Source organism: Seriola aureovittata, chromosome 6 (genome assembly GCF_021018895.1).
Source record: "Seriola aureovittata isolate HTS-2021-v1 ecotype China chromosome 6, ASM2101889v1, whole genome shotgun sequence".
NCBI lineage: Eukaryota > Metazoa > Chordata > Actinopteri > Carangiformes > Carangidae > Seriola > Seriola aureovittata.
Genome location: NC_079369.1, coordinates 25,175,625 through 25,198,513, shown reverse-complemented (window position 1 = coordinate 25,198,513; position 22,889 = coordinate 25,175,625). Strand labels below are relative to the sequence as shown.

Here is a 22,889-nt window from a genome sequence, read left to right as displayed (position 1 = left end):
AGGCGAGCAACTGAGGGGTGGGTGGAGATAGAAGTGGAGATGAGTTTTTAGGGTTTTTAATCAGTGTCAGGGGAAGAAGTTTAATCTCATCAAAATGTGGCTTCAGTGTGAGAGAGAAGAAAGTTGTTTTCAAATGTGGCGTCTATGACTTAAAACTGTGGTTGCAATGATACATTTCTACGTGCACACACTCTTTCAAACACACACACACACACACACACACACACACACACACACACACACACACACACACACACACACACACACAGCATGATGAGGATGAAGTCACGGTGTGCTCATGTGTCTCGTCTCTAGGCCTTTAAAGTGAGGGGCACTGCTGCTTCTGTCACCACCTTCCTGATGAAAACTCTCACAAACACGCTCGGGTCATATGACGACACCGCCACTCCGAAACAGACACACACACACACACACACACACACACACACACACAGCTGAGAAAGACTCCCACAGCACTGACTTCACGTTGTCAAAAAGAGCGTGAAACAACACAATCAGAGTTCATATTTTATTTGTACTTTTTAAAATTTTACAAAACCTGAAGAGAAAAGATGTAAACATCCAAACTGATATGTAAACCTGACTTGTAGGGGCAGAGGATAAAACTTTCAGGCCCTGAGTTTATTGAGTAATTCAAAGGGAAAGGACACAGAAAGATCAGTCAGGACAAACCTGAAGCTCAAAAATCATTTGATAAGTGTCGTTCACCTCCAACTGCTGCCGGTCTCTATCGTCTCACAGCCGAGGCTTGATCTGCAGCTTCTTCTCTGTGTAAGAAAAAGAAACACAGGAAATTAAAATGAAAAAAAAAGTGTGTGTGTGTGTGTGTTCTTTTGTGCGTAACCGACTCTGATCTGCTGCGTGTTGAATCCTGCTGAAACGCTGAGTGATGACATCGCAGCTGATGAGTAAATGAGGAAGAGAGCAGGACAACAGGGATGGATGAAGGCGTGTGAGCAGGAAATGCTCGAGTGTGTGCGTGTGAGTTTGCAGTGTGGCAGTGATACATTGCATCAGAGCTAATTTATGCAAAGTGAAGAGGAGCTCGTTTGGCTGAGTTCCACCTTTAATGAGGCTCTGGGCGGTGCGGTGTGTTAGTGAGGGACCAGAGTGTCATTAGTAATACTTAAGAGCACAAAGCAACTGGACAGAGCGGGGCGGAGAGACGAGGAAATCATCACTGGATCACATGTGTATGTGTGTGTGTTTGTGAGTGTGTTTGGACACAGTGCGGCTGAACTGTTTCACTGAGTGACATATTTATTACAGTAGACACAACAGTGTGAATCCTCGCCACGGAACCACACTCTGACGTCTGCTCTTCAGAAAGGAAAACTGCCCTCGAGGAGATGTTGTCTAAAGTCGTCTTAGTCATCTAAGGTGTGTGCAACGCAGCTGCTGCTCAACACCAAAGTTTAGACTGTTTATTACAACACATCTGTCCATCCCACAAATGTAGAGACAAAAAAACACACATAGATGTACAGAAACTTAAAACACACCTACTCCAACAAAAACTGTTCATCAGTAAAATAGACATTAAAGCAATTTTTGTTTTTTCAGGTTATTTTACTTTTTATTTTATTGTTTTATCTGATTAAAATCAAAAATTCAATATGAATGACAAAAGAGAATTTGTAGGTCAAAACCGAGTATGTGGCTGGACTGCCTATGGTCAAATCCTGATGTTATAACTGCGATGTCGTCTGACAAAATCAGCAACACATAAATGAAAGACCAAGAATGAGCTGTGATTTCAGCTGTATTTACTTATAAAATGATCTTTCAGAGAGAAAGTTAGGAGAGACAGACTATCTTTCTCTTTTCAGGCTCTTGCCTTTATTACGGTCATGAGGAACCCGGGCTGCCGGGGTAAAGACTAAGCCCAAATAGCATGAGGTCCACTGGGGGAACCACCGGGGTCCGAGACACTGTCTTTCTTATTGTGCCTCTCACACAGCTCACCGCTTCAGTCTGGGATCCACAATAGTTCAGTCTTTACTGAATTCAACTCCAGAATTACAGACTTTTAATAGAGGCAGGTCTGTATGTCTCACTCCCTCTGTTTGATATGTAGAGTTGGTCATAGTCATTAGTACGAATCCTGGTTACCGAGGACTTCTCTCTCTCCCTCCCTCTCCCCTTCTCTCTGTGCACAGTGTGTCTTATGTTAATTTATTCCTCTGCCTGCTTTAGTAATAATGATACATGTAATGAAAGTAGTTTATTTGCTGTAATGGAGGCGAGGCTCAGTGTATTAGAAGTGCTCCTCCACTTCCCTGCAGTTCCTGAGCAGCAGGGAAACCAGAGCAGCTCGGTAGACTGTGGTTCGGCAGTCCGCTGAGCAGTGGTGGAAATATCATCACCCACTCAGTCAGTCAGCAAAATTTGCAATTATAGCGCTGGCCCGGCTTTTGCGGTCCAGCCAAAAACTGCAATCGAGTTGTGTAAAGTTGTCTAATGTGAAGTGTGTGCAACGCAGCTGCTGCTCAACATCAAAGTTTAGACTGTTTCTGGATGTGTGCAACACTACTGTCCATCCCACAAACATATACAGAAAACTTGTAGAAATTTGGGCTGTTCATCAGGTAAAATAGACAATAAAATAAAGTCACCCATATTGAATTTTTCATTTTACTCAGAGGAAACGATCAAATAAACAGTACAATAACATAAAAGAGAGAATTTGTATCAAAAAAGAGAGAAACTGTTTGTTAATGTGTCGCATGATAAGACGGGGTGAACACAGGTGTTAAAGCCAGTCAAATGTTGAGTGGCAGTGGAAGCCAGCATGCTTGTGTGTGTGAGTGTGTATGTGTGTGTGTGCGTGTGTCCGGTAGGCAGGGGCAGGTGGATGGTGGAGCCTCTTGGGAGGGTGAGGAGGAGGGGCAGGGGGGAGAATGAGAGGGATCGGGGGAGGGCAGCCTCTATCCTAATCCTCTATCTGTCAAGTCTGTCAACAGAGAGCTCAGCTGTGCGTCTGTCCAGCCCAAAACCTAAATATTATTACCTCTGTGCTCTGAGCATTATTACTCCTCCCCTGAGTATCATCACACTCACTCCACAGGCTGGCTCTGATCATCATTATCTGTCTGCAGCTTAGACCACCCCCCCCCCCCTCCCCCCTCCTCCCCCACTCACATGAACTGAGGAATGATCCTGTGCCATTCATGACAAACAAGAGCCTTCTAAAAAACCATCTTTGGACAGTATCTCTGACTCAGCACTTCTACATTAACTAAAGCAAAGTTAGTCCTCTAAGGAACATTATCTTTTTTATAACCTGGATGTAATTTACCTTGTTTCCACCTTCCTTCATATGAATTTACACATTTTACTCACCAAATGTGGAGACTGTAAATGAAGAGCATCGTTTTGGTAATTTACATGTGAGAAGATGTCGGGGTTAAAAATGGGCTCAATTTGGCGTCCTGTGGATATCTGCTACTGTAAATCACAGTTTCAACAGCGTGAGACAGGTTCTAACTATTCAATAGAATCTAGTTATAAATGCTTTTGTAAAAGTCATACGTAACTTAAACAAGCAAATTCAGACAATTTCAACCAGGACATCTCTGTTGACGTGCAAATCACCAAAAAAGAACTTTTCCTGGCCACTGTAACTCAGGTCGGTTTTCACACTTTGTCAGTTTCATGACACATGGAGATGTTTGTGTAACACTGCTGGTCCCTCTGCGTTGGTCTGTGCTTGCTGGGTTATGCGTTTTGTTACCTTTAACCTGTGAGGCCTCGGCTGGAAGCGTGTCCGGTGCGTCTGCCTCCTCTGGGGAGCTGGAGAGGGAGATGAAGGACGGCAGCTCCAGAGGACCCGCGGCGGGCGTCCCTGGAGCTGCCTGAGGGCCGTGTGGCATGACAACAGACAGGCGAGGTCTGCAAGAGAGTGTCAACATGATCCATGATGAGCCGGGATCAAACACAACCAAAGTTTCATTACTGTGAGTAGATGATGATTTGTATCAGTCATGATTTAAATCTCTTCTCACCTCTTGCAGGGCTCCTTGGTTCGGCCTCTCTTGGCCGGTGTGGTGGAGGTGTTGCTGCCGCTTCGTTTGGCTTGTTGTCGGTGCTGCAGCTTGCAGCGGGTTCCTCGGGGGCAGGAGCCGGTCTTAGAGAAGTCTGGACACACCAGAGTATGTTTCTTCTTGCACTGGTGGGTAGAGACACAGACCACAGATCATACATGAAGACAGTCACAACTGCTAATACACACACAAACTGACATGGGTGGATCTGCCTCTGTGAATGTATGTACATCTCATATGAAGAAGATGTTCCATTAAATGTAGATGCAGAAAAAAAAGGACTCAGCTGCAAAAGTCTGTCATATTGTGTGGAATTGTTTTTTAATGGCAGCCACAGTTTTACCTAAAGTGGGAAACTAAAGTGATTCCAGAAAGCCCACAGTGTGAGACCATTGGTCACATTCTGTAAGCTTTTATTATATAACATACACAAAGCACAAAGAGCATCAAAAAGGAAACTGTTGGGCAAAAAAAAACAAAAAAAAAAACTTATAAAACATATTGATTATTGATTCCTCCTCTGACATAGTTGATACATCATAAACTGCACATGGGCTTCCATTCTAATCTTTATTTCAAATACACAGTACATGATCTGGTTTAGGGAGTACCAAAAACTTGCAGTGAATAATCTTGGTTGCGTCTGATTTGACTTAAAACTTTTTAGACAACTAATTTTATGTACGTAAAACTCTTAACATTTAAGAACTTTGTTTTGTTTTTGTATGGTATGTGTTAAAACGGCAAACATTAAAATAGGGCTGCAAAATTAATCAAAATCGCAATATGGCCAAGTGCAATATCCAAATCCAAGAAGCTGCAAAAAAAAAAAAAAAAAAAATTGCAGGAGCTGCAGCTTCTTGATAAAGGTAAAATGTTTCACATTGTTGTGCACTGTTAGCGCCATAAAGGTTTGTTTTGTTTTTTTTATAAAGCTGACAGATGCTTTCGGTTCACAGGGCCAGTTAAATGTGGTGGTGGTCCTTTACATTTACAGGCCATGTCCTTCTCTTATGGGAGTCACTGCTTTCTGTTCATGGACATACACAGTCAGCAACATTTAAACAGGACCAGGTACAAGCAACAGTGCTGCTCATATTCAAAGACGATAGAGCCTCTTTAAATTTAACCCTGGTCGATGAACACAGAAGAAATCCAGTAACTTTCACCAGGTCACAGAACATGACTGGTTTTGTTCTACCTCAAACCTAATTAGGCTGTTGATTTGTTTCGTTCCGTTGTTCTGTCCACTCTTTTTTAAGTTACCACTTAACACTGAGACACTCAGCTTCTCCTTTAATGTGCAAGTTGAGCAAGTGCGTCAGAGTTAGTGTCATTCTGAGGAGCATTGTGCATGAGCACGCAAGCTTTCACATGCATGTTTGCAACTGAGTGTGTATGACAGTGTAATACGGGTGTAAATTGGTAGCTTCATTCTCCACGAGATTCGATCCCTCCCACCTGTCAGAGAAGCTAATTATATTCACTCTGGGGTGCAGGCTGCAAGGAGTGTGTGTGTGCCTGTGTGTGTGCAGGGGTGAGGAGTGCGGGACTGGGAAGCAGATTGGTCCTGAAATAGAGTGTGCAGTGGGGGACGTGTGTGTGTGTGTGTGTGTGTGTGTGTGTGTGTGTGTGTGTGTGTGTGTGTGTGTGTGTGTGTGTGTGTGTGTGTGTTAGAGGGATCTTGAGATCAATTTTCCAGGAACGCTGTGGACTCTTGGTCAACTCTACCTCGAGCCCAGCGGCCCTGACTTTCTGCCATCAGACCCCCCCCCCCACCCACCCAACCACACACACAAACTCACACCCATGTTCATGCGCCCTTGGGTGCCAGGGCGGCCCCGGATCAGCTCGCTGTCAAATGTTTCTCTGGATCATCTTATAGGGCTGCGGTTTTGACACACATTTCGATCAACAAATCAGACCTGACACCAGTGTCACTGATGCCCAGGGTTTTATCTTCAGAGTATGACATCACCACTGACCCCATCGGGTTCTGTCGTACCATTAATCGTGATACATGATTTTATGGCTGCAACAAACTTATTTAAGTAAAAAAAATATTACTAATATAATAGTTAAAATGATTTTTAATGATTAATTGGTTAACCTATTCTACAAAATGTCAGAGAAAAGTGAAAAAATGTTTGTTCCCAGAGCCATGACATCTTCAAAAGACTTATTTTTGATCTGTTGTCATGACGTTTAAGGTGCAATATCCCGAGTTTGAGTCTTAAACTTGTGTTGCTCCTCTGGCTACCATCATCTCCTGTCCACTCTCTACTGTCACTACTAAAAACCAAATATAAATACAGTCCAAGGCCAAAAGGCATAAAACAATGAAACACAGAAGACTGACTCAAAACGCTTGTTTCAGTGCTATGGGTGTTTGTTGTCTAAATGAACCTGATTTCCTCCAGTATGATTTCTGAAAACAGTGACAGTACCAGTAGACTTTTCATCTCCATCAGGGCTGCACAGTGAAGCTGATGATAACCACGATCCTCACCTATCTGCCGGTAAACTGCCTGAACAATCACACATTTTTTCTTCATGTTCTCTAAATTAACAGCTCTTTGCTTCCCGTACTGTCGGTATAGAGCAGGCCCAAGCTTTTTACTTTACAGCAACCTGCGCGTGTCACTGCATCTTCAATCGGAGTCCCATGTTAGTCACTGTAGATGCAGCATATAGCTTTTTGATTGAAAGATTTCTACATTTAAAATGTTTGAGTGGAAAAAAAAAAAAAAGGATTTTGATCTTAAAGTTGGTTTATAACATTGGATAAAAATGTGAAAACATTTTAACAACAATCACAGAGTTCACAGAGAATCACACAGTGCGGGAAACCCTGAGTAAGTCCTAATTACTATGCTGTCTAATGTTATGTAATTTGACAGGAAACGCGGCACAAAATACATGATAAAGTCCACCTGGTGATCATCATGATGTTTACTTGTCAGAGCTGACAGAGAAATCAAAAACGTAACTTCTAAAAAGGTGCCATCACTCATCACGGAGTTCACATCTGGAGACGAGTGTGATGGGACAACAAGAGTTAAAGCCGAAGCACTTTACCAGCATGAGAAACAGAGTGTCCGAGAAATTGACTGTAAGAGCTGCGTCCACTCACCACAGCTCCATACATCCTCATTTTCATAAAAAGAGAGAGAGAGGGAGAGAGGGAGAGAGAGAGAGAGAGAGAGAGAGAGATGGGAAATGGGAGAAAAAAGCTAAAGTGGACAGAACATCTTTATCCTACACCAAGTTAACAATTTTCCACTTGATTTAAGGAATGCTGGGACGTCTCTGGGGCCTATTAGAGAGCTCTCTGCAGGGCCAAAACCAGGAGGAGTCAGCACATTTACCAAGAGACTGAGAGAGGTAGCAAAAAAAAAGAGAGCAGGGAGGGTGGGAGTTGGAAAAGACAGTAAAATAAAAAAAGAGAGGGACATCACATGCATTTTCATCTCGCCATTAAGCCGACACTCATCTGGAGCAATTTACAGTGAGTGGAACAGGTTGATAGATTATTCAGATTACAATACAAGGAAGAAAACAGTGAGAAAAATGGAGGTTCACACTGTCACTAGACTTTAGGCAGCGATCACATCGATATTAGCACTACATAAAAAAACACAGCTTCCTAATTCATTTAAATGAGATCCCTGTGTTGACACAGTGGAGGGGCCAATGCAGAGAGCTTTAGTGGGACATCCTGTTGCATCATGTTGAGGTAAAAACTGAGCCAGGTTCAACTCTTTTGCTGCTACAGAAACACGATGCAGAATGGGCCTGAGAATTGAAATTCTTTCTTAATTATTATTGTTCAGTCATCTATGTGCAAGCAAACATTCCTGGTAGATAACTTGTAAATCACATAACCACTGTGCAGTGTTCGGGTGTATGATAAGCCTTCACACGCAAAGATGTATGACTCACACTGAACTTCCTGGGCCGTGTAATGTAGCAGCACCAACACAGACCTTTGAGTTTGAACAAAGTCAAGTCTCAGTGTCACTGGACTCTTCAGGTTTAAGACAGAAAAGAAAAAGAGAAAGAAAAATTTGTTGTTTCGTTTAAGCTTTGACTGAGGCCTGAATGACAGGGTTTCATCACCAGAAGCACAAGTTCAACACTGTGCAGAGAAAAGACATTACTCTGCATGAGTACACACTACGCTGATCTTTCCCTCAGGCTGTGCGGCAAAAGTTCAGCTTCACTGAACTTTGATCCGAAATTTTCTGGCCTCCACAAGATGCATTCAGTGAGATTTTGTCATTGACAGGAGAGGAAGTAAATCACAGCAGTTATACACACCACTTTAGTGGGACACTGTATGTGAAGTCAAAGGAACATCGCAGAGAGAAGAACGAGAAAAATCTGTTTGGTCATAGACTTGAAGTACAAATTGATAATATATCTTGTAATATATAAATGTAATGAGCACTGTAACGTTTTGCTTTACGCTGGTTCTTTTTTGCTTGTGGAAAAAGAAAGAAACGGCAGAGGTGAAAAATGAGGAGAGACTGCATTAAAAAGGATCAATTCACTGATTCATTACACTAAACAGTTGATCAGACAGCTCTCTGTTACCGACTGGCACAGACGTAGCTTCAACATGCTGAATCGGCCAAAAGGCCATTAATAAAAGCCAACAGAAGTTAACTATAGCCAAACTTCCTTCCAAAAGCTACGGATGATAGTGGTTGGTTTAATGTGTGAGGAACCTGGGAGCAGAGGGACCTGATGCAGGAGCCACATCTGAATGATTACATACAGCTTTGAATTGATGTTATGGAGTCAAGAAACAAGAGGGACAATTAGGAGAGAACAGACAGACTCTGTGAGGTGGAGGGTGAGACAAAGCCAGGATGAGGCAGGATGGCAGCAAGTCTGAGAGGAGGAGGAGGAGGATGGAGGATGGAGGATGGAGGCGAGGAGCAGACTTAACCCCTGAGCTGCTGGAGTGTCTGCCTGCCTGGCCCATAGTGCCATCCTCAGCAGTTTTCCCATCTATAATTACTGCCTGCTATCCATCATAGAGCCGCCAGAGCCTCACAGTGCTGCGCTCCATAAACACACACACATGCACTCAGGCGCAAATACACTCTCTCTCACACGCACATACACACACACGCACGCACGTACGTACACACACACAAACACACACAGAGGGAAAAAAAAAAATCACAGACCTAAGCACTTCAGCTAATAGAATAAATATTAATATCCCTTTTGTTTTCTATATCCTCATTTCACCATGCACTATTTAAATGAGGTCTGACAGTGTGAAAAAGCATCTGTTTCACACTCGACATTCGAAAACAAGCAGGGAGACGAGGGGGGTGGGGGGGTGGGGGGACGACAAAGGGAGGCAAAGACAGAGGAGGGGGGGCACTGGAGGGTGTGTTTAAGGTGGACATTGGGACAGCGTGTGTGTGTGTGGAGGAGGGGGGAGGGGGGTGGCTGGTGGGCTTGAGTGTCATGTGTAAGTGGCTCTCTGTTACCCATCAGGCCCTCAATGTGTCACTCAGACACTACAGTTATGCCATTATGGACCGCCACCCGCTGCAGCTGTTCCTGCCTGTGTGTCACTGTGTACATGTGTGTGTGTGCGGTGGGCATTGGTTACCAAACTACTTGTTTACCTAAGCCTCAGTTTAACTCCAGTGGAGCTGTACACACACGACGTACAACATAATTGTACGTTCAAATGAAGAGAACAGCTGAAAGGACAAACAGGTAATAGTGTCAGTGCAGCGCTAAATTAAAATGTAGTAACATCAAAGAAACATGAAGTCGCTGACAGTTTATTACAAGATTCACATCTATTATTTCAACTCTATTCAGACTGACACAGTGATGCAGATTAAATCTGTGCTGGTGGTCGATCTGAACGGGTAAACAAACATCAGCTGATCAGTGTCCACGACCCTCGTCTGACCTGGTTTAAACATGAGTCAGATAAGGCCTGACTTCCCTGAACAGGTGTCTTTACTTCATCTAAAGATATTGATGTTTGAATGTCATTTAACTGACCCCCCGAAGAGAGAGAGAGAGACAGAGGGAGTGTGCAGAATGATGAGCGAGCACAAAACAGTAACAGTGAGCAAACAAGAAAGGTCTAAAGAGAAACTTGTGGATGTTGTATATAGGGCTATGTAACTAATCAAAATATAATCACAATTGCAATATGGCAAAGTGCAATATCCAAATTGCAAGAGATGCTTTTTTTTTTTTTTGATAAAAGGTAAAATGTGTCACATTGATGTGCATTGTTAGCACCATAAGCATTGTGGTGCTGCAGAGACACCCCATATATATATATATATATATATATATATATATATGCATATATCCCAGCGCTGCACACTCAATTGCCCCATTGGGGACAATTAAAGTAATTGATTGACTGATTGAAAAAGTTTTTTGCAATCAGTATTTTAGCCATGCAACTTGTAGATCTGCAGCTGCAGACATGAGTCTGTGAATACTGACAACCAGAGGTTACCCTGTGACTCCCTCTTACGCAGGTTTATTCAGAAGACCAGTGTTAAATGCACTTCTGCAGTCTGACAGAGGTTTGAAAAACCTCACCTGTGTTGGCGTTGCCACACGTGCCGTCACAGAATAGACCACAGCTCTATTCTCCACTGTCAGCACTGATCAACACTCCACAAAACCATTATTTCCTTTAGATTCCCTCCCTGAACTGGTTTATCCTGGATACTGTAATTTCTCTACTTCTTGTCCATTCTGATGATCTTTAGCTGTGCAGCTGGACAAGGAGAAACTTATATTTTAGGTTTAACAATATCAGGAGCTCAATCCGCTGCAGTCGCTGCCACTTGAAGAAAACATTTAAAAAGAGATCTGAGCCATGGCTGCAGACACCGACTTTTCAGAATCACAGAATCAAGTGACACAAATTCACTGTATCCTTCATATTACACTTCATCCTGCACTGTGATGTCTGAGATGTTGTAGCACATTGGGTGTGTGTTACAGGTGTTTGTTATAGCCAGTGATTGCACACAACTGGATTTTCTTTGTCAAACATCTGACCTTCTCCAGCTTTGCTTTAATTTTATCATTTATACTCATTGTAAATCTTTGTTGTTCTGTGTGTGTTTTGTTGGCTTGGTTGTGTATTTGCTTCTGCTCTGTTGATATGGGGGTGATGCATGGATGGTGGAATTGAAAATTTGTGTGGTGTTCACATTCAGGTTATTTGATTTCATAAACAAAAGAAATAGAGGCTTGGTAATGGGCTGAATATGAAATAGCTGATACTGTCAAATATACTTTGAAGCTCTCTCTCAGATGTCTTTCGTGTGTTTGTGTATTTTTACCTTCTCTCCCTCGGGACAGTAGCCTTTCACAAAGTCTTCGCACACCTCAGCTTTGCGGGACACGTAGACGTGACTGTAGGGACAGTCGCTGTTGTTACAGATTCCCTTCAGGAAGTAAGAGCACACCGGCATCTGGAGAGAGTCAGACACAAATATGTAAAACATCTGAACCAGAGAAAATGGTGGTTCATGGTGTCTGACACAGACGAGGTAAAAAATTCTAAAACATTTAATCAGAACACAGACTAACACAAGAGACATTGGTTTTGTTGTGTCAAAATATAATGACTCATCTGACTTGTTGCTGGGATATTCCAGGACCGTCCAAAACTCCCAGATTATTGGCAAAATGTCCAAAAAGAGATTGAATTGACTTTGAGAATCAATCTGACGCTGACTAAATTAAGCACTTTTGATTCTTGGCATTATTCCTGAAAACATATTAGACAATAAGTTGAGGTGTTTGTCAAAGATGTGCTTGTGATAGCAAAAAAAGAAGCCTCCTGGTTGACACTTCAGCATATAACAATAGAGGGTTTTGGTGATTTATGTGTTAGAAAAGAAGATAAAAACTGTGTTTATTGTTTTTTCCGCCTTTAAAACAATTTTTTAAAATCTATTTTCCTCTGTTCACCGTCGAAATCATGTGAAAAAAAGAGAGAAAAATGTAAATAAAGACAACAACACCACAGAGAGGAAGAGAGCGGACGTGATGAGAGCACGAGATTACATGAGATTATACGAGTTTGTAAACAGACGTGCGGTTCTAAAACCAAACTGCTGTCATGTACAGATCAGACGTGTCCCGTGTGCCAAGCGATCTGTCACACTAAGCAGCTAAATGACCTTAATTGCAGTTGACAGCGGCAGAGTGAGAGTGAATGTGTGTCTTGACAGCATGTGTGTGTGTGTGTGTGTGTGTGTGTGTGTATGTGTGTGTGTGTGTGTGTGTGCAGCTAGATCTACTGTTTGGCGTGCAGGGGTGAGCCTGGTGGAGGCCGGTCTAAATATACCTCTGAGAGGGGGTTCAGTGGGCATAGATCAGGGTAGGGAGGGGTGGGGGAGGCGGAGTGTGAGAGGGACTCCACCTCGTTGGGATGAGATCAGTTCTACCTAATTAACTGCTACAGAAATATTTATCCAGGCTGCAGCTTGTCCAGCTCTCATGATGTGTTTATGTGCTTTGGATGTGTGCACAGACCAGGCCAGTGCTGGAAGGGGGAAGACGGGGATGGGGTTCCCGGGTGTGGGGAGGTTGATACCTGGTGGGGGGGGTAGGCTCAGGGGTGTCTGGTTTCGAGGTATTTGTGGTAGTGGGGGAACAGGAGGGTGGAGTGTAGGATTCAAGATTCGGGCTCGCTGTACGCACTAGAGCCCAGATCAGGTTCGGAAGTCTGCTGGGTGTATAACCCTGCAGCCCCCCTTCTCTCCAAAACCCCCGTACAGTCCTGTTTAAGGGGTCCACATGAAATAAGAGTGGTGTATCCGGTGGAGGGAGGGGCCAAAGGTTTGGGGGTTAGGGGTGGGGGTGGAGGGGCTGTTGGAGAGGTGGCATTACAAACAGACAGCTGGGCTCTCAGCACTTACAGGCAGCAGCGTGACAACCAACACAGGTGCAGGGCATTGTGTGTGTGTGTGTGTGTGAGTATATGTGAGTGTGTGTGTGTGTGTGTGTGTGTGTGTGTGTGTGTGTGTGTGTGTGTGTGTGTGTGTGTGTGTGAGTGTGTGTGTGAGTGTGTGTGAGTGTGTGTGTGTGTGTGTGTGTGGTGAGGCAAGGCACCTGTTGGAGGGTTGTTTGTCTCAAGTAAAAAAAGAAAAAAGTAGGAAAAACAGCTTTCCCTTTTTGAATGGCTACACTTTCCCTTAGACGGGCAAGAGAACACACCCACACACACACAGACAGACACACACACACACACACACACACACACACACACACACACACGCACACACGCACACACAGACAAGCACACACACACACACAAACAAATTTCCACTAATACGCCAAAATGATCTATTTAATGAAATCCAAAAACGTCTAAGAGGAAGTGGAGTGAGAATGACCTCAAATCTGTATGAAGAAAAACGATCAGATTAACCTTTATATCATTATGTCTTGTTTTACTTCATTGACTGTCTCATGTTGGTTCACGTTTGATGTGTGTCTGTTTAAATTACAACCAGTTAAATAAACGGGGCTGCTGGCTGAGATTCATAATGTCTGTAACTCAATAAACTGGATTTACTGCTGGAGTTGAGTTTGGCCAGTGTGATAACTCGATATCACAACTTTGGTAGAATCACACTGAGACAACAATATTCATTGAAAAAAAAAAAAAAAAATCAAGTTGGACTGACGATTAGAAGAAAACTGAAACCAACAAAATGAGTTGGTAAAGTTCGTGTTTTGTCACAACAGGAATATGGCTCATTGAACTGACCTTCAGATGATTTTAGATGTCATTTTAAATACCTTCCCACCCAGAGTGTTTCTTGTTTATGAGCTACAGCTTTTTAACCAGCCTGTGAAGCCAAAGGCAAATTTCCACACCTGTGGATAATAAAGATTGTTATTAATTAAATGGGAAAGTGTGTCCAAGCTTTTGACTGGTACTGTACATATATATGTATCTTATTAATATTTTCAGAGCTGCAACTAACACATATTTTTGTATTAATTAACTGATTAAACATATAGTCATTTGTGAAAAACAGCCAATCAAAACTTGATATTGTGATTAAATGTTGAACATATATTCAATATTTAATCGATTATCAAATTTGTTGTTGACAAATTTTCCGTGCATTGACTAAATATTATGCTATTAATTTCAGCCATAAGATGTAGTCCTCAGGTGACTGAGTTGCTGTTGCTCATGAGCAGGATAAGACCTCTGATCACAGGTCTGAGGTGAAGATCGTGCTTCACTTTTCTGTATGTGCAAACCAGAGCAGACCTGTGCTAAACTCACCTACTTGAGGGAAGAAAAAAAAAAGAAGAAAAATCAATCATAACAAATGTCTTCCCACTGGTCTGTGTATCCATCAGAACCTTTAGGCTGCTTGTTTACCCATAAGCCTCTCCCTGAATGTCCCATCAGGTTAAGTCTTTCTCACTCCTTCCTGTGTCATGGAAACAGGACCCATGCCAAGAAGGCAAACACGATACACGATGATTGTACGCACTGTACTCAACCCTGGCCTTTGCAATGAAAACCCATAAAACACTATGTTGTCCAACATCTAGGGCCTGTGTGCGAGCGTGCAAGTTTGTTACCTTCTCCTTCGCCACCTTATGGGAGAATGGGCAGGTCCCGTCCGCCTGCTTACACGTCCCTCGCAGAAACCTGCACAACAACAAATAACAACAACAAGCCTGAAAGAAGACACGCTAATAAAGCGGTGAAGTGGGATGAGCTGCTGGTTCTGAAAATAATTTTTCCACACAACAAATTCCAGTTTGGCAGTTTATTCTAATGAAATCCTCCATATTTCATCAACACATAAACACAGGAATCTTCTGGACAATGTGTTGACATGTAGTTTTTGATGTGTATTGATGTATTTTCCATCAGTTTTCTGCGGCAACAGGCTCTAAAATACTACAATACTTATGCGTCTCTGGTGCAGTTGCTATAGAGAAGAAATCAAGCAGCATTGCTTTGCTCTTGCAGTTAGAACTGACACTGTCATGGTTTGTGTATGAATCCAAAACTGACCCAGAAACTGAAAGTGTAGTGATTTTAACTGCTGAACGTTTTATCAGTGTAATCTTTAGCCTCAGTTTGCTGTTAGTGGCACATGCAACAGGATGTGATTTTGTGACTGGATGATAGAGATGCCCCTTTCTGTACTTAATCAAACAGGGGAGTTTCATGTCCATCCGAGCTTTGATAGTGCTTGTATCTGGACTTTTACATCTGGGACCTTAGAAAAACCAAGGAGCTGGTGGTGGAGTTCTGCAGGCACAAACACTCTCCACTCACAGTAACGGGCTGCTGCACCGCAGTCTTTCCTTCCTGCTGCCGTCAGACTGTACAACAAACACTGTACTCAGTAGATCACACACACCAGGAACTGACAGACTCACCATGTGCAATAATGAGCAATAAGTAACACACACCATCCGTGCAATATACCTCATATGCTGCTATTTTGTAAACTTTTGTAAATACCTATTGTATATATTATATTATTATCTATTTTTTATCTTTCTAAATATTTACAACTGGCATTTTGAGGTTTTTCTTTCTTGCACTGTCCACTTTGCTTCTGTGACACTGCAAATTTCCCCACCCAGTGTTGGAGCAATAACGGAATATCTTATCTTATCTAATCTTATCTTATCTTGGATGCCTTAACCACCACTTCACTGCTATCGGATGTTCAACGGGTAAATTGGCGCGAGAGGAAGATTTTCTCTCTTTACTGAGGATCAAGCATTTAAGTATTAACTGATCCCCCTTTAATATGACACTGTGTGTTCACGTTACCTTGTGCAGACGGCCACCTTGTCTGGGTCATGTATGTAGGGACAATTGTTGCCGCGGTTACACTTGCCGAAGCGGTTGTAGTACATGCAGTACTGCTTCTGCTGCTTCTTCTGGCGAGCGTGTCTGATTATGGCGAGGCTCCGCTGAACTGCACGACTTGATTCAGAAAACACAGACAAACATGACAAACACACACAGGTTTCCACAAATCAATAATCAGCAGCCTGTTGTGGCTAAACAGGACAGACTAAGCCAGGAGTTTCTACTCTCAGCCCTATGAGGGGCTTTGGGTATATAGGTATCCTCCATATGCTAATTTTAATTTTAAGATTACTTTTGGCTTTGCAGCTCTCAGCAGAGAGTGATGAAAGGCAGTTAATATTGAGGGAGAGAGAGAGGAGGATCAAATGCAACAGTCTTGGCTGGATTTGATTTCAAGATGGGGCTGTTGTATGATGAGAGCCAGCAGGATGGCCCACATATAAATGCGGCTAATTAAAAAGCTTACAAGTTGGATATGTGTGCAGAAACGTAGACACGAGAGTGCTTCTGCTGAGAATAGATGAAACAGGTTGTGAGAAGCCTACCTGGCTAAGTGTCGAGTGCTGGAGGGTCGGTTCCAAGCAGGAATCATGGGTGAGACGTGGGGGCTGGAGGACCTTCCTGAAAGTGGAGGAAAGAGACAAACTAGTCAAACAGCTCAATCACCTCCAAAAACATAACAAAGGATCAGTCAGGAACTAAAAATCCTAAAATTGAGAAAAAAAAAAAATGGTATAGATCATTTTTTGTCTCTTTCTATTTTCCCCTGAATATTTATTGACACTAATAATTATCATATTTTTTCGTTTTGGTTTATTTTTTCATTAACCTAAATAATCATCATTAAAATTAAACCAGTGCCTCTGGTAGCCACTTCAATATCTGTGGATGCACACACGTTTGCAGAGGAGATGTATGAAGTATGAAAGGAAGCATATTGAGCACAGTTGAACATTTACAGTATGATATAATCTACGGTCATTTTTGTTTCTTACTTGTAAATAGTTTACACTCTGCCCATGTTTTCAATGACGAAATGATACAATATCATGAGGACTAATGCTGTGAAATGTTTCCACTATATTACAAGCTAATAGCATGGTGCTAACACACTGAAGTGGAAGTCGGTTTCTGTCTTTCTTCAGATTTATTCATCATTTTTTAAATGTATTCATCTTACATTTTCTAATGGTGTGATATTACATACATCTTTCCTAAATCAAATTAAAAAATACTATTATAGCTGTCTGAGTGTGTATTTGTGCAGGCAGATGCAATAACAACCTGATATGTGACTGGTTATTTATACTGTGGTGGTTTGACGTGTAGGTGCCAAAGCCAAAGGTGACGTGCAGCTCTGTCTGACAACATCATAAACACTGTGGACCCAATGCACTCCACAAACACTGGAGGGAAAGGTGTGTGTGTCTGTGTGTGTGCGTGTGTATGTGTGTAGAGTTGTTGGAGGCCATGAATAGGAGTGAAGAAGAAGACAGGGAGGTGAGGAGGTCGGCGTTACAGATGACGGTTGACCTCTAATTTTGGAAGAGTTTCGACGTTTCACGCTGTGGTGTGATTTAAGCGCAGCAGGATTTCAGGCCAGTGGCTCCGGACCAAGAACAAATGTGAAGCTCTGCAGTGGAAGATATGAAATCAAAACTCCTGCGGAGAGGACACCTGAGGCTTGTTTCTGGAGGATGCAGGAATGCGTGTGTTGGGATGCCGGTCACGAGTTTAACAGAGTGGAGCTCTTCAATTTCTCCTGCAGGTGTAGTTGCTGCAGAGTGGGTATAAGAGAGAAGTGTGGAGGAAGGAGGTAGAGGAGCAGATCCAGGCTTTAATCTGCACCGTCCAGTTCTCCAGACCCTCCCCCTCGCTGCTCTGACAGATGACAACTTTATTATTTCAGATGGCAAATCCAGCCAGCTCTACTAAGTCCATTAGAGAGCATGTGGACAGAGCTGCAGCCACAAACATGAATTAACACCCTTGTATCACCTCCGGCTGCACACAGATTTACTGCCCTGTACTCGCAAGGCATGTCGTGAATAGGGCAGGGTATTGAACCTGAGTACCTTTTTAGCACTGACTGAAATGTGCCTGAGCACAAACTATCAAAAACCATTAAGTATCAAATGCTAATATTAAATGACTGGTTAGATTCAAGCTGTTCAAATGATACCCAGCTTTAGTCTTGCATATACAAACTTGAGATGTACTTGAGTGCTCTGCCCAATAACCTTTCACCCCTTTGATCTCATTTGAATTAATGCGCATATATTGGCTGATTCAAGTTCAAAACCACGACAGATTTCAACACGTGCACTATAAATGAAGAAAATAAATATGTACATTCAGACTCAGTCAGTTACATTCATCTGTAAACTCTGGGAGGTAAAAATATAAATACAACCTCTTCTTAACAGTTGATAAAAGACTGGACCCTCCTTTAATGAATGAAGCATTTCGACAGTGACTCAGCAGCTCCGGTATTATCGAGTAAAACTCAGCTCTTCACATTTTTCTCCAGCTCAGAAACAACAGATTCATTAAAACTTGACAGTTAAGTTTTGTTTTGTCGAATGAATTTTCCCAAGATGTTAAAAAAGAAAGACAAAACATACAGACTCAATGTTAAAGATGTGTAACAAGCTGTTTGAATAACAGATTTAGGGTATGTTGAGTATGTTTTTTCTTCATCGTTATTTATTAGAAATAAATTAAAGTTAAATAAGCCATTAATAATAATGATTTTTAAATTGCCACGCCTCAGCTGTGAATGATCAAACTCCTGTAGTTGTCATTTTTGATTCAAATGCTAAACAATCACCACATCATCTGTACGCTTTGTTATTGTTGACGATGATGATGATTGTTGTGGCGAAGTTCGGTGTACCTGTTCGGCTGATCGACATGTTGGACGCCACAGTGCGGGACAGCTTATTGGCTGACACCCGGTACAGGGAGCCACCGATCCAGCACATGCCTCCTCCCCTCCAGTGCTGGGTGGATGACGGGTGTCTGTCGTGGGGAGCTCGAAGACGGTTCTGAAGGAAACTCCTGCGAGGGACAAGGAGGAGGCAGAGGAGGAGATGAAATAAGAGATGAACATGAATTCTAAAGATGTTTGATTAAGTCATATTCATACAGAGCAGTTTCTTACACCTTGGAATGACTGTAACTGTCCCTTAAGCTCAGTTTACAAACTGTGTGAAATTTTCAGTCATGCTGGAATGATATTACTGTATCTCCCTCAGTTCCACCCCTCTTTTGCCCGTCTTCCCTCCAGCTCTTCCTCTATATCTCCCCTCCTCACTTTATGTTTCCCATCCTCTACTCTCCCCTCCTCCCCCTTCTCCCTCTCTCTCTCCCTCCCATGTCACAGCACTCTGTTAAATTGCTCCTCTAATGGAAAGGACGGCAGTGTGGAAATGGAGAGAATTGAAAAGAGGAGAGGAGGAAATCAATGAGATAATAGGCAGGGCAGGGGGCCAGAGCAGCGAGGTTGGCCCCTACACTGGAGCGTAGAGACCACACACACACACACACACACACACACACACACACACACACACACACACACACACACACACACACACTGTATCACAACACACTTCAGCTACAGTACGTACAGTGCACACAATCACAGGCCTCTACACACACATGCTCACCATTCAGGAGCCACTCAGTAGACTTGTGTATGTGCGTGGTGGCTGAATGTGTGAGCCTGCGATGTGTGCGGGGATGTTGGGTGGTGGTGGGGCGGGGCAGGGGTTATGGCGATAAATTGCGCTGTCCTGTCACTTCTATTTGGGGCGGATTGGGGCTGGTGTGCAGGGCGCCACTGGAGGTAATTTGCTGCCGTATTTCAGATGGGCTGGAAATGGGTTTAGAGCGAGAGTTCATGCCTCCCATTACAGAGAGAAGAGAGGGTTACCCCAAACGCACGCCACGCGCAAAACAACTGACATGGACGCTTAACACGCTGCGGCCCGCGCTGAGCTGCTGCACTGCTGCAAATAAGAAAAAGAAGGAGCAAATATCAGCCATCACGTGCACCATCTACCTGACTGCGTGCCATAACTCAGAGGCACAGACACTCAGTTTCACTGATCAGTGGCTGCCCTACACAGGGCAACAGCAGCCAGGGGAGCTGTAATGGAGGCTAATGTTGGAGCGCTGACTGCCACCCAGGGAGGCTTAAACAAGGACCGGGCGGCCTGGGGAGCCACAATGGAGGTTAATGGGGATATGACATGAACAGTTAACACAGACGGTAGTTAACCCTGACACAGGGCTGTAGTCAGGGGGGTGAAAGGGGGTGTGACACCCAGTCTGTTAGCATTTTCACACTGGGTCTGTGTTTTTGGGTCCAAATCACAGAGTGATTGTCCTGCTTATACACTAATTTCAATCTGAGGTACATTTCCATGTTTAACCCATAAAAGTGCAAATTCATCACTTTTGCCAAGAAATTATGTTATCACAGTTTTTATGTTGCTGTTTGGCCTTTTGATCGAGAAGGACAGAAAGCATGGAGAGAGAGAGAGAGGGAGATGGCAAAGGTCACCATCCAGATTCAAGTAATGCAAGAATTCTGCTTCTGCAAAGATACACGTAAACATGAGGAGTGTCAGTGGAATAGGTTACCTTAGGTCGCAAAGACTCACAGATTAGCCAATGTTTACACTTCTAAAATCTAAATGTGTTGTGCAACAAATGACCACTAACATGTTAGCGTTACGCCGAAAATCTACACAAGAATTAAACAAAATAATCTCCAAACCAAACCTGTGCATGTTCACATGTTCCACGCTGTATGCTTTAGGTTATTAGACACCTCATGGGGTAAGAAATAACACCACAACACAGCATCAAACTGGTCTGCTGCGGTCTGGAAAAAGCATTAATAAAACTATTTTTAGCTAAACTCCGCAATCCAGACTAAACTGCAGTTTACATTGTATAAAGTTCTTAGACTTTAAGGTTTTGCTTGCATACACACATTTTAATCACCACACCAATGTGAGACACACAGCCGTGGGAATGAGTTTTAGCCTCAGGTCTAACACCATTAGTGAAAACAGCCGCTGTGGGAGCAGTTACCTACACAATAAGGTAATCTGCCTGTAATGAGAGAGGAGGAGAGGAGGAAGGAGGAACAGGAACAAACAGTAGAGAGCAGAAAAACTACAACATCAGAGAAGGGCAGAGTTTTTATCTCTGCCTCCAGACTCTCCTTAGCCTGTTTCCCGTGGTGTCCTTGACCTCCGGAGGAATATCTGTTATCAGAGAGCCTTCAGGCCTGTCTGATGCACAAATCCTCCCCTGCTGGACAGTTAAGTTGTTTCAGGGGGAAGCCTTTTCTATTGTTGTCTGTTTTGCATCCACAAGGCCTGACTGACATTTCTACACAGTCTTTATCCAAATTTCCAAACTATTTAAAGCTCCACTAATCAATATTTACTTTATTAACAATTAGTGACAAACCCTTATGAAATTATCACTAACTTTTAGTTTCTTGTTTTGGTTTTAAGGTACATTTACTTTATGGTTCAATCTCAGTCTGTCTATCATTTGCTCACTACAGCTGAACGACAAAGTTAGAGACAAGCCGGTCAGAAAGTGAAACAGATATTTTTCTTAAGAGCTGTACAGTGAAGTCTGTAAACATTTTCTGTTGTTTTGGCTCTATATTCCAGAGAAAATGGGATTTGAAACAAAACAATAACTGTGAGCTTCAAACTGTTGATATAATCTTAACATCCATATTGGACAGACAGTTTTGCCGTTTTTATACGCATGGTCCACCAGTTTTTGTGCAGCAGGGTCACGACAGGGCTGCAGTCTTCACTCAGTATAGACGTTAATATTGTCTTCAAATAACAGCTGGATGTCAGCACTTTAACCTCATTGCCTACACAGCATCAAAACATGTGTCAATCTAAATGATTTCTATATTTCCTTAAGTTCTTTATTTTTTAGCAGCACGAATAAAAGTAATATTACAAAAAAACATTACCTACTCTTGACTAGAGGTTTGATGAACTGTATAGCAGCCAAAGCCCAAGGTTACATCTTTAAATGTCTTAACTTGACTAACTAACTGTGTAACAACATTTATATTCAAATTACAGAGATTTAAAAACAGACTGCAACAGTAAATCCTCACATTAGATATGTTTTGCTTCATGAATGACAAAAAATGAATTGAATTTGTTGTTTGTCGATTAAATTTCTGTTACTCAATTAATCCACTAATTATTACAGCTGTGAAATACAGTATGTACAGTGTGTGTTATAAAACAGGAAGACAATGACTGGAGGTCAGAGTGAAAGAAGTGAAAGTCCACAAAAAAGACAGGAAAACATATGGAGGGAAAAAGAAAGAAATAGAGGAGGGGGGCAAGGGCATAAAGAAAGTCCCTTGAGACTACTCTGTAAGTGTATGTGTTCGTGGTTGTGTGTGTGTTTGTGTGTGTGCATGCATGCAGGTGTGTGCACGTGGACTTCTCTGACCATGCGATGCACGGATAGAGGAGAGCGCGATTCAGCATTACCCGCGCTGTTGATGAATGATCCGACTTTTGTTTTAGTGACAGGGAAGAATTTGGAGGGTCGCGCGACTGCTCAGAATAATGCTGCCCTCGTCTATTTGTCTGCAACCCAAGCATTAGTGAGCTCATATTGGGAAACAGTTACCCTTGAAACAGAGCACAGCAAAAAACAGTCATCTGGCTAATTCCAACAGTGAGGACTGCTGCTCTTCTTCAGGCACTTAAAGGAAACCAAAGCAGCGTCATTACGCATCATGATCCTATAACTTAAGAGGAGCCGAATAATGAACAAAATCCTCTTTTAAGGCAAGTCAGAGAGGATCAGTGCAGAATAGAGCGTGAACAGCACCACAAGAGCCTCATAACAAGCGACTGTAA

The 22,889-nt window shown here is 42.7% G+C and overlaps 1 protein-coding gene across 1 annotated transcript in view; it reads right to left on the bottom strand.

Annotated features, from left to right (window-relative positions):
* Window positions 1-515: 515 nt before the first annotated feature.
* Window positions 516-22,889, bottom strand: part of zc3h3 (zinc finger CCCH-type containing 3) — a 60,144-nt gene continuing 37,770 nt past the window's right edge. Inside the window, exons 5-12 of the mRNA XM_056379448.1 lie at window positions 18,851-19,014; window positions 16,500-16,575; window positions 15,913-16,068; window positions 14,697-14,766; window positions 11,420-11,551; window positions 4,026-4,189; window positions 3,755-3,912; window positions 516-788 (exon numbers count right to left, since the gene is read on the bottom strand). Coding sequence (XP_056235423.1) covers window positions 757-788; window positions 3,755-3,912; window positions 4,026-4,189; window positions 11,420-11,551; window positions 14,697-14,766; window positions 15,913-16,068; window positions 16,500-16,575; window positions 18,851-19,014 — 952 coding nt within the window. The 3' untranslated portion in view covers window positions 516-756. The remainder of the gene's footprint in view (window positions 789-3,754; window positions 3,913-4,025; window positions 4,190-11,419; window positions 11,552-14,696; window positions 14,767-15,912; window positions 16,069-16,499; window positions 16,576-18,850; window positions 19,015-22,889) is intronic.